At 40.6% G+C, this 13,245-nt stretch overlaps 1 protein-coding gene across 1 annotated transcript; it reads left to right on the forward strand.

Moving 5' to 3' along the window:
* Positions 1-2,554: 2,554 nt before the first annotated feature.
* On the forward strand, positions 2,555-12,120 carry LOC112216066 (deleted in malignant brain tumors 1 protein-like). Its single transcript, XM_024375701.2, has 12 exons — positions 2,555-2,604; positions 3,077-3,118; positions 3,508-3,834; positions 3,955-3,978; positions 4,101-4,418; positions 4,711-5,040; positions 5,262-5,273; positions 5,369-5,683; positions 10,084-10,125; positions 10,221-10,538; positions 10,670-10,714; positions 11,036-12,120. The coding sequence occupies exons 1-12, from the start codon at positions 2,556-2,558 to the stop codon at positions 11,056-11,058; spliced, it is 1,845 nt and encodes a 614-aa protein (XP_024231469.1). The 5' UTR covers position 2,555; the 3' UTR covers positions 11,059-12,120.
* Positions 12,121-13,245: the final 1,125 nt, after the last annotated feature.

Below are 13,245 nucleotides of genomic sequence, written 5' to 3' on the forward strand. Positions count from 1 at the left end.
CTTAACATAACTCCAAAACTTAACCGTAACCCCTAGCTTTGCTAACGTTAGCCACCTAGCTATTATACATCATATACCACGAATTGTAATTCGTAACATACAATACGAAATGGGTGACGGACATCCACAAATAAATACATACCATTCGAAACATAACAATATAATATTAAATGGAGTGTCTCAGATTTAAGTACAGAATATTACGAAATGCTCTGAGATCCAAAGTTGGTTCACTCCCTAACCTTTAACCAGCTAAACAGCTGCTATTGGCGAACATGTGTTTAGAGTAGGGTACAATTATCGTATAATAATTATCATAATTTCCTTAATACATTATTATCAGGAGACTTTATATTCAAGTAGATATGGTTTCCCCAATAGCAGTTTATTATTTATACATGAAGTGGGCAAAGTTGTTGATCATTTTACGAGGAGAACCGCACGGTTGGGAGAAGAAGCTCCATTTCAAACATTTCTAAGCGGTCAAAACCATTCGTTTTTTGAGAAAGGGGTGTCACCAAAACTGTGTTGTATACATTAGGTGTGCAGTAGTGTTATTCATGTCTTTCAAATGTGCATTATGATGCATTGCAAGCAACAACAACAAAAAACATCAACAAAAAGTACAATTATGATAATAAATGTGACCATTTGCATGACAATTAACGTTAATTGTTACCCTAAATTCCATAATGTCACAGCCCTAGTTTGTACTTAGCCTATTAGCTAGAAAGGTATGTTATTGTTTTTTAAAATTTAACCTTTATTTAACTAGGCAAGTTAGAGTTAACACTTCTTCAGATTGTAATGTGGGAGGTCAAAATAATGGAGAAAAAAAATCTACCAAATCTATTAATTTTCAAAATGTTAATTACTTGTCCTTTCCATTATCATTCAACGGATGATAAGACATAACATTTTCTGGAAAAAACATCCCACTGAGCAAAAACAGGTTCAATCAACGTTGTTTCCACGTCAAAATTTACCTTGAGTCTGAAGATATGATGAGTACCTTGTATGTGGCCCCAAAGAACCCCTTTGGGTATGAGAGCACTTCGTAAAAATTGTTTGAATATTTCCAAGGCGATGGAAAATAAACGCCAGGCAGTGGCTGTTTCTTCCCTTCTCCGTGGGTGAATACATTTATTTCTGCTTATCTAGGGTTTTCTGAGACTACTACAACAAACATATACGCTGCAATTTAGCACACCGCAAGAAAAGTACAAATGAACTTTGACCTAGATTTCCGAAGTGGTCTGTGCTAAAGCAGAGGGAGAGAGAGAACGGGTGCCTCTTCTGAAGCATGTGTTCTGAAATTCAATGCCTGCTTCAAAAACAGATTATGCAGAGGGGATTATGTTAAATTCATCCACACTGATTGAGCCTCTCATAACCCAAAGACAATGCTCTTTAAAAGTGCAAGATATGAGATTTACAAGCATATTCATTCATTATAATTAGGCCTAAATATTGTTTGAAAACCAATAGTAAGAGCATTAGCAGTTGTATGACCTCTAAAGGGGATTTCTAGTATTGTGGTCATGTCTTCTAGGCCAAATCCACACACATTGTTCCTGCTTTAGTCTCTCATTTACATAATGCATGTGCCTGTATCCCAATTTAAGATTTAGTCCTTAGTGAATAGAACGTGTCCTATAGGTTTAACCCATTGATATACTGATGCATCACACTGAAATGACTATTTCCTTGGAGTTTGTAATGAGCTAAATTAATGTTGTCTAAGTTTAACATTTTGAATACGAGAGGGGCATACATCACATTATTACATCAATGTATATGGAGAGTTTACCAAAGAAAAATAATTTTGTCAAAATCTTTTAATGTTTACTATTTGAGATGAGCAAACTTGTCAAAGTCACTGGGAAACTGGTCAGAGGCTAAGCCCACTAAGTGAACCAGCTAATCCTGAGTTGTATCATAATGTCCTAGTAGGTTAGTTTACATGGGCAAAATTAAAACTAACCAGGATATATTTTGTTTCTAAGTTAACTTGTTAAAATTGACCCCATCCCACTACCTATCATGAAACAGGCCTACCCCCCAGGGAATTGAAAGTGGGAAGAGGAAAGCACCTGGAACATTTTAATATGGTTCTGAAACAACTACTACCCAAATACATACATTCTATTTTCTCAAAATACTTTCTATCACGGAGCTGGTGTCAGCCCATGCCTGATATTCTCATGTGCTATTAAATACCCCGACAACTTTCATTTAGCTGTTAAAATCTGTCCCCTCATTGTTGAGCTCTCCTTTAATCAGAGCCTAAAATCAATGGAGCAACCAGCACAGAAAGCTTGTATTCTGTTTTGATAAATGGTGGGTTACTCTTATTCCCAGAAAAGATACCTTTATGTGGTTTCTTTTCAAATAGTAGTCTTCACTGGTGTTATGTAATATGTATTCAGTGATACATAAATGCCACCTTTTGTTAGATATCGGTTTTCCTCTTTGAGGAAATCAGGTGACACACAACAAAAGGTAACAAAACCTGGCTATAAAAAGGCTCATACATGACATTCTCAACTTTGATCATGAATCTTACACCCAAGTGCAAGTGGTACCTAGCATTTGTGATTGCAGGTGAGAAAATTGTATTTGAACAATACCATACATTAATGTTTATGTTAACTATATATGAAAATGTTTGTAGTAGTGTGTTTTACAAAATACTTAAAACACAATTCATATTTTGTGTACTACACAGGGCTCTAGGATTTCATATAGTAGTTTTGTGCAAGGTTCTCTGCAAATCATTATTTATTTAATATTATTGAGTAAATCCACAATGGTGACTCTGCTCACTAACATTTTCGTTGTATAAATGCCATATTGATTTGCGAAAGTTCAGAAACAGCACTGTGAAATATATGACTACTAATATCCTGGTCTAATTTGTTTTCCAATTAATCTGTTAACTAATAGCAAATAAGGACTGAAACACATCCGTGTCCACCTCCTATCAACTCTCACACACACATAACCTTTGACAAGGCTATAAAATATAACATCTTTAACTTATTGTATGTTTTATCATTATGTTCCTCTCATGTAGTTGTTTGCTCCAATGAAGGAGCATCTCGAGTTCTAGACAGACGTAAGTATAATAATGAAGCACTGAGACCATAGACTTCTAATAAGTTATGTTATTGAGTTTGTTGGCAAGTTTAATCTTCATAAATATTTTTAATTACATGATGTCAGTCATACACCTCTTTGTGTGACTATCATATAAATACTCAAAGTGTCTAAATAGGGCTCTATTCAATCCGTATTGCGGTAGTTCAGCATTACAGCGTGATTGAAATTTAAAGGTAATGTTTCCGCATTAGCTGAGACTGCATTTACTGTAAACGCTGCATATGTCGGCTGAATCGGAAATTATCTTTAATTTCTAGTGCACAATCTGTAATGCTTCAGCGATACAGATTGAATAGAGCCCTTAACGTGGGACTTAACGAAACAATTATTTTCTATTTGCCTCAGTCAGTGCTGGAGGAGTACGTTTAGTGGATGGCCCATACAACTGCTCTGGCAGGGTGGAGGTGTACAATGCAGGCCAGTGGGGTACAGTGTGTGATGACAACTGGGACCTGCTGGATGCCAAGGTAGTGTGTAGAGCACTGGGCTGTGGGGCAGCCCAGAAGGCCCTGGACCAGGCCCACTTTGGCGGGGGTAAGGGGGAGATCTGGCTAGATGATGTGGAATGTTCTGGGAATGAAGAGTCACTGCTTAGCTGCAGCTCAGATGGACTGGGGTCACACAACTGTGGACACTTTGAGGATGCAGGAGTGATATGTGAGGGTCAGTCAGGTGAGTGGTTGAATTTGCTATAAAGATGCATCTAAACTACCAACTTTAACTAGGGGCTTGTTTAATGCTACCATTTCTCTCTTTCGCTGTCCCCCCTCCTCCTCTCTCTCCATCTATCAGGTCAATCCCCTCCAGACTCCCATTGTGAGTCAAAAAAAAGTATTCCTTACTTTATGTTTCAGTTGCAGAACGAGTCATAATACGTATTTGAAAAACAAAATGTTAATGGCCATAATGTGTTTCTCACTTTCCCTTCCTTTTAACAGCTGGCTTGACAGTGCGCATAGTTGATGGTCCCAATCACTGCTCTGGAAGGGTGGAGGTCTACCATGATGGGAGTTGGGGGACAGTCTGTGATGATAATTGGGGTTTCCTAGATGCCCAAGTTGTATGTAGGGAGCTGAGCTGTGGACCAGCCACAGAGGCTCCTCACCAGGCTTACTTTGGTAAGGGGAGTGGCTCAATCCTATTGGACGATGTGGCATGCATGGGAAGTGAGGGATCTTTACTGGAATGCAACTCAGGAGGGATTGGAAACCATAACTGTGGCCATGATGAAGATGCCAGTGTAACTTGCATGATGGGTAAGTCTAAGCCTACAAATGCAGTAAGCTCAATTGAATAAAATAGTTAATGTTGAGATTAATTAAGGAGAATTGAATACCTGTTATTCACAATATCTCACGCACCTTTTCATTATTTAATATTTTCCTCACATTCAATTCAAGAACAAGAGGACCCAGATAGAAACAGTCAGATAAATTCCATAAAACTATATTCAAATTGACAATATGAATGGTCCTTACAAAGCAAACATATACTGCACTGAGGAACCAAGCCTTGAGACTACCTAAAATAATGTACTCTTCTCTCCAGTGGTCCAAGATGATGGCCCGTTGATCCGGCTGGTGGATGGTCCTGATCAGTGTTCAGGGAGGGTGGAAGTGTATTATGCGGGGCAGTGGGGTACGGTGTGTGATGATGACTGGGACGTGAGCGACGCTGACGTGGTCTGCAGACAGCTCAGCTGTGGGTGGGCTATGGATGCCCCCGGACAGGCCTGGTTTGGTATGGGAGTTGGCATTCCCATTCTGCTGGACAACATAGCCTGTGTTGGCACAGAAGGCACTCTCTTTGACTGCCCCTCTGAGGCGATAGGTCAGCATAACTGCATGCATCCTGAGGATGCGAGTGTGGTCTGCTCAGGTGAGATTAAAGGGGAAGTTCCGTATTTTACTGTTAGATGGTTCCTGACCCTGAAAGTAGTTTATGGGCAAAACTGTAATCTTCGGTTGAGTTTTATTTAAACAGCTACTACAAATTTCAGCTCATTTAAGGCACAGTTAGCTTTATTTATTAATTACGCTTTTCAAGGTAACATACAGCAACAACTCTTTGTTTTTCATGTTCCTCGCTATGGATTGCAGGTTCACACCAGAGTGAGTACATTAATTTGTCTGCACACTACACAATAATCTCCACAGCCTGATGCATCAATTTGTTAACATTAAAACAGATTATTTACCTATCAAAGCTGGACCTTCAATTCGCTTGGCCGGTGGCTCCAACAACTGCTCTGGTAGAGTGGAAGTGTTCCACTCTGGCCAGTGGGGTACAGTGTGTGATGATGACTGGGATCTGAAGGATGCCCAGGTGGTGTGTCAAGCACTGAGCTGTGGGATGGCCCAGGAAGCCCCAGGTAGAGCCTGTTTTGGTCAGGGCTCAGGACCCATCACTCTGGATGATGTATCGTGTGAGGGCACAGAGAAATCATTACAAGACTGCATCGGAAGTGAACCAGGGGTACACAACTGTGACCATAATGAGGATGCAGGAGTCATCTGTGCAGGTAAGAAAGGTTGGGGAAAATAAGGTTGTCAGGGTACCTGCAAGTTATTTAATCTGTGCATGTGCTATCACGAGCAGCGCCAGACTCGCTCTTTGGCACGAGTAAAGTAAGTTCGGAAAATATGAAAGTATGCATCTTAGAAATAGTTTATATGTCCAAACTCAGATCAAATAGGCTTCCCAAAAATAATATGGTCACTGTGATGGAACTTTTATTTTGATTGGCGATTTCTGCATTTTCCAAAGTCCCGTCAGGTAGCCGGATTATCAGATGTGTCCATATAAACCAGATTGAACCAGAGTGATCATTCATTGCAAAGCATCTAAACATTTTAATCAAACTATTATATTAATCTTAGTATTGTGTGCATGTAAACATAGTCAAAGACAAGTAAATATATGTGTTACCTTTACCATGAAGATGGCATCTTTGAAGTGCGTATAGTCAACGGCCCCAACAACTACTCTGCTAGAGTGAAGGTGTTCCACTCTGGCAAATGTGGTACAGTGTGTGATGATGACTGGGATCAGATGGATGCCTGTTCTGGCTCTGAAGACTCTTTGCTGCAGTGTCCCCACATTGGACTGGGGATCCAAAACTGTTCCCACTATGAAGACCTACACTGATAAGATACATGTTTGGTGGAATGAAGTTCAGACATCATGATATTGTCTAAGTTGTTAACAGTACTAGTGTCACTGTAACACCAAAATAGATGAAAAACCTAATTCTATGACAGGTCCTTCTGGAGATATCCAGCCATTTAACTCAGTGTGGAACTTCTTATTTTCTTTTTGCAATATCAGATCAATCTAATATGGGGTCTTACTTTATTAACTGGATCAAAACCATTCATGAAAAAACAAATGCCATATTCACTAATGATGTCCTATCAAAATTATTCCTTCAGAGCAGAGGAACCAGGCAAGGTTGCCATCTTTTGCCTTTGCCTTTATAGAACTATGATTTATGCAAAACCAATGTAAAATGTATACAGCCATTTACCACATCATGGACCCAGGGTATGTTAAACTCTTATTCAATATTCTAGTGGGTCACATTCAATTTATATCCAATTTATGTGAGTCATCAAAACTTATTGTACACCAAAATCAGTTTGTGATTAATTGTGTGCGTCACATTTACACTGTTAACTCTAAAGGAAGATGGCGCCAGAGGGTAGGGCTGCCATCTTATCGGCTCTTAACCAACCATGCTATTATGTTTGTTTTTTCGCGTTGTTCATAACTTATTTTGTACATAGTGTTGCTGCTCCTGTCTCTTATGACCGAAAAGAGCTTCTGGAAATCAGAACTGGGATTTACTCACCTCAAGTTGGACGAGGAGTTCTTCTTCAATGAGTCGGACGCGAGGGATATACTACGGACGCCCAACCAGGCCCAGATCCCCGTGATTTGATGGAAAAGGAAACGTAGGTTTTGCAAAAAGAGATTGGGATACCTTGTGAGGATCAGGCAACGAGTGGCTAATCTGCCCTTGCCTTCTGTTCTGCTAGATAACGTTCAATCGCTGGAAAATAAATGGGATGAACTGAAAGCATGTATATCCTACCAACAGGACATTAAAAACGGTATTATCTTATGTTTCACCCAGTTGTGGCTGAACGACGATATGAAGAACATACAGCTGGCGGATTATAAACTATCGGCAGAACAGAACAGCAGCCTCTGGTAAGACACGGGGCAGGGGCCTATGAATTTATGTAAACAACAGCTGGTGCACAATATCTAAGGAAGTCTCAAGGTTTTGCTCACCTGAGGTGGAATATCTCATGATAAGCTGTAGACCATTCATCTGTATTTTTTGTAGCTGTCTACATACCACCAGACTGATGCTGGCACTAAAACCGCACTCAATGAGCTGTATTCCGCCGTAAGCAAACAGGAATATGCTCATCCAGAGCCAGCGCTCCTAGTGGCCGGGGACTTTAATGCAGGGAAACATTAAACAGTTTTACCTAATTTCTATCAGCATGTTAAATGTGCAGCCAGAGGGAAAACAATTATAGACCACCTTTACTCCGCACACAGAGACGCGTACAAAGCTCTCCCTCGCCCACCATTTGGCAAATCTGACCATAACTCTATTCTCCTGATTCCTGCTTACAAGCAAAATTAAAGCAGGACGCACCATTGACTCGGTCAGGACTGTTTTGCTAGCACAGGCTGGAATATGTTCCGGGATTCTTCTGATGGCATTGAGGAGTACACCACATCAGGCACTAGCTTTATCAATAAGTGCATCAAGGACGTCATCCCCACAGTGACTGTACGTACATACCCCAACCAGAAGCCATGGATTACAGGCAACATTTGCACTGAGCTAAAGGGTAGAGCTTCCGCTTTCAAGGAGTGGGAGTCTAACCTAGAAGCTTATAAGAAATCCTACAATGCCCTACGACAAACCATAAAACAGGCAAAGCGTCAATACAGGAATAACATTGAATCGTACTACACCGGCTCCGACGCTCGTCAGATGTTTATTTTTTTATTTTTTTATTTTACCTTTATTTTACTAGGCAAGTCAGTTAAGAACAAATTCTTATTTTCAATGACGGCCTAGGGACAGTGGGTTAACTGTCTGTTCAGGGGCAGAACGACAGATTTGTACCTTGTCAGCTCGGGGATTCGAACTTGCAACCTTGTGGCAGGGCTTGCAAACTATTACAGGCTACAAAGGGAAGCACAGTCAAGAGCTGCCCAGTGACGCGAGCCTTCCAGACGAGCTAAATAACTTCTATGCTCACTTTGAGGCAAGTAACACTGAAACATGCATAAGAACATCAGCTGTTCCGGATGACTGTGTGATCACGCTCTCTGTAGCCGATTTCAGTAAGACCTTTAAACAGGTCAACATTCACAAGGCCGCTGGGCCAGATGGATTACCAGGACATGTACTCCGAGCATGCGCTGACCAACTGGAAAGTGTCTTCACTGACATTTTCAACCTCTCCCTGTCTGAGTCTGTAATACCAACATGTTTCAAGCAGACCACCATAGTCCCTGTGCCCAACACTAAGGTAACCTGCCTAAATGACTACCGACCCATAGCACTCACGTCTGTAGCCATGAAATGCTTTGAAAGGCTGGTCATGTTTCACATCAACACCAATATCTCAGAAATCCTAGACCCACTCCAATTTGCATACCGCACCAACAGATCCACAGATGAGAACATCTCTATTGCACTCCACACTGCCCTTTCCCACATGGACAAAAGGAACACCTATGTGGGAATGCTATTCATTGACTACAGCTCAGCGTTCAACACCATAGTGCCCTCAATGTTTATCACTAAGCTAAATACCATGGGACTAAACACCTCCCTCTGCAACTGGATCCTGGACTTCTTGACGGGTCGCCCCCAGGTTGTAAGGGTCGGTAACAACACATCCGCCACGCTGATCCTCAACACGGGGGCAACTCAGGGGTGCGTGCTCAGTCCCCTCCTGTACTCCCTGTTCACTCATGACTGCACGGCCAGGCACGACTCCAACACCATCATTAAGTTTGCTGATGACGCAAGAGTGGTAGGCCTGATCATCGACAACAATGAGACAGCCTATAGAGAGGTCAGAGACTTGACCGTGTGGTGCAAGGACAACAACCTCTCCCTCAACGTGATCAAGACAATGAAGATGATTGTGGACAACAGGAAAAGGAGGACCGAGCACGCCCCCAAATTCATTCGGCACTTGAAAAATTCAATTTCACTTGATTTAAATTCATATAAACAAAACAATTTCTCATGGACATAAATCCCACTGCCAATTTTGGATCTTGTTTATCAATATGTGCATAGAGGGCCTGGATTTGTTCCTTGCAATACCCATGCAAAATTCATGAAATATATGTACACCTCGTAATTGATCGTTAAAATGTTTTTATTTGACTCTGGGTTCGCGCCCAGGCTCTGTCGCAGCCGGCTGCGACCGGGAGGTCCGTGGGGCGACGCACAATTGGCCTAGCGTCGTCCGGGTTGGGGAGGGTTTGGCCGGTAGGGATATCCTTGTCTCATCGTGCACCAGCGACTCCTGTGGAGGGCCGGGCGCAGTGCACGCTAACCAAGTCGCCAGGTGCACGGTGTTTCATCCGACACATCGGTGCGGCTGGCTTCCGGGTTGGATGCGTGCTGTGTTAAAAAAGCAGTGCGGCTTGGTGGGGTTGTGTTTCGGAGGATGCATGGCTTTCGACCTTCGTCTCTCCCGAGCCTGTACGGGAGTTGTAGCGATGAGAGTTGTAGCGATGAGACAAGATAGTAACTACTAACAATTGGAAACCATGAAATTGGGGAGAAAAAGGGGGTAAAATTTTAAAAAATTGAATAAATCAGAAAACATAGTAAATGGAGTTCAGACAGGTACTGTATCTTTTTTACAGGTCCTACAGAGAACATCCAGCAAAGCTCCACATGGACCTACGGTAATGTATTCTCTTCATATTCCATCTACAAAGTTTTCAACTCAACAACAATCCCAGTATCTGTTAATCTTCACAGCTTTTCTTGTATTTTACAGATAGCACTTTCAGAGTACGTCTGGTCAACGGCACCAACAACTGCTCTGGTAGAGTGGAGGTGTTCCACTTTGGCCAGTGGGGTACAGTGTGTGATGATTGGTGGGATCTGAGGGATGCCCAGGTGGTGTGCAGAGAGTTGGGCTGTGGAGAAGCTCAAGAGGCCTTTAGATCTGCAGAGTTTGGAGAAGGAAGTGACTCCATCTCTCTGGATGACCTGGCTTGTTCTGGCTCTGAAGACTCTTTGCTGCAGTGTCGTCACAGTGGACTGGGGAACCATAACTGTGTCCACTATGAAGATGCAGGAGTTACCTGCACTGGTAAGATTACGGTTTAATGACATGAAGTTTAGATATCATGATATTGTCTATGTTGGTAACAGTACTAACATCACCACTGTAACTCCAAGACAATACATGTAACTAAATATTCTGTTCATTGACACTGACAGGTCCTTCTGGAGGCATCCAGCCATTCAACTCATCATGGACCCAGGGTAAGTTACATCCTTATTCATCATTCCAGTGGGTCAGATTCAATTCATATCCAACTTTTGACATCTTCAACCCTAATTGTACCCAAAAATAAATGTTTGATTGATTGTGTGTAATGTAATTGAACATAACACTTATGCCAACCCCTGATACACACAACAGAACAGTCATCCTTTAAAAAAAGGTCATCAGCAAATGTGAGGGGCTTTAAGCAGAAACCAGTCCAAAAGTTAGTGTTAGCAAATACCTAGATGTTGCGTAAAAGTCTCTGTGAAACAAATCATAGCATGTGTGTCAATATTTGATTGTTTTCTATTTTTCAGGTTCTGGTTCCGGAGGTTTCTGAAAGCATATAGATCTCTCATCTGTACAGTCTAGGAGTATCAAGGGTTAACCATAGACACTGTATGTACGTTCTAATTCTATTTGTCGTCAACTCTCTCCAGCTGGTACATGCTGCTGTGCAAATTAAACACACTTCTAAAAATACAGTGTGGTAAACCATAGTCTGTAACAATTAATTTCCAGCCAGAGGAGATTCTTGCTTTCTGCAAGAAAGTGTGGTGGAACCATTTCAAATTCTGCCTCATGTATCATTCACAATGGCCATCAATAATGACACAATGCCAAGAAGATCATGTGTCACAGTTGCAGGACCGAGAAGGTGAAAACAACCTAGGCCAGCCAAGCACCAAAGACCTTCTGAATTTGAACTCAAATACAGTTCAAATGCAATCACATGACCTGTAAGATGAATATGCATAAGGTTTTGAAAATGGTTTGTATAGTGTTCACATGCTGTAACTAATAAATCAGTATATGAACTAAATTCAATTCCCCCAAAAATCAGAAAACATTGGGACATTTTCAATTAATGGATTTAATTTCAATTAATTCATGATATTTAGTCTTTTAAAAGTTTGTTGAAATTTTTCTGGTTATACTAAACACTGTATTGCTCATTTCATGGTTAGGACATTCTGTTACTTGTAGAATGCTGTGCGTCCTATTCCCAAGCTAGTCTATTGTGAATTATCATTAAATATCTTTAATTAAATCAAAACAAATACTGTATTGTTCTTCAAAATAATTTGTAATTTTACCCATATATTCACCAAGGTGCACATAAGAGTAAGTTCACATGCTAAGTTCCTCTCCATCTTCTCTATCAATAGAGAGCAACAATAGGTCATCGTTAGATTAAAAAACAAAACAAGTATTTAACCTTTTGAACTAGAATGCCGGCATACCAGAGTCGCCACTTCACTGTTGACTTTGAGACTGGTGTTTTGCGGGTGCTATTTAATGAAACTGCAAGTTGAAGACTTGCAAGGCGTCTGTCAGAGTGGCCATCGGATTCTTGCTCACCTCCCTGACCAAGGCTCTTCTCCCCCGATTGCTCAGTTTTCCCGGGCTGCCAGCTCTAGGAAGAGTCTTGGTGGTTCCAAACTTATTCCATTTAAGAATGATGGAGGCCACTGTTCTTGGGGACCTTTAATGCTGCAGAATTTTTTTGGTACCCTTCACCAGATTTGTGCCTCTACACAATCCTGTCTCGGAGCTCTATTGACAATTGCTTCGACCTCATGGCTTGGTTTTTGCTCTGACATGCACTGCCAACTGTGGGACCTTTATATAGACAGAAGTGTGCCTTTCCAAATCATGCCCAATCAATTGAATTTACCACAGGTGGACTCCAATCAAGTTGTAAACATCTCAAGGATGATCAATGGAAATCATAGCAAAGGGTCTGAATACATGTAAATATGGTATTTCTGTTTTTTATTTGTAATAAATTAGCAACATTTTCTAAAACCTGTTTTCTCTTTGTCACTATGGGGTATTGCAATTAAAACATATGCTTCATCAATTTTAGAATAAGGCTGTATCGTAACAACATTTTGAAAAAGTCATCACAATTAGGGTACTATGGGGTAACTAGTCCCTCCCAAAGAACAATGTCTAATTGCTGACATAAAAAGCAACATTTGAAAAACAAAATTGTATGTGGATAAAGGTCATGCTTAGGTGAATAAACTATAAAGGGAAATACATGGCTACAGTTGAGACTTTTTTTGTTATTTCATAATAAGTTGTTTTTAGAAAAGGTGCCAGTTACCCCGGTAGAAGATTATGGCATAGGGTTTCACACAAGTGTGCTAAAATCCATTTATTCCGTTTTTTATTATTATTATTTAGTTAGTTTTACTTAAAAGCTAAATCTAGGTGTATTATTTTAATTATTTGAATAAAATATGTGGGGGAAATGGTGTTGCACACATCATTAATATCTGCACTATGAGGAGATTTGATGTAAAGTCCCTCTTTTGAACTCACCTGCACATTAATTGTATTGTTTCTTTCTTTGTTGTTCCTTTTCCAAACAATACATTATGTACAATTGCAATAAGTATTATTTGTTCGGATTTTAAATGTTGCATTATTCAGTCTTCAAAATGACATTCACAAAGTACTGAGTAAAGGGTCTGAATACTTACAGTACTTGTCAAAAGTTTCGACACACCTACTCATT

This window comes from Oncorhynchus tshawytscha, linkage group LG16, assembly GCF_018296145.1.
Source record: "Oncorhynchus tshawytscha isolate Ot180627B linkage group LG16, Otsh_v2.0, whole genome shotgun sequence".
NCBI lineage: Eukaryota > Metazoa > Chordata > Actinopteri > Salmoniformes > Salmonidae > Oncorhynchus > Oncorhynchus tshawytscha.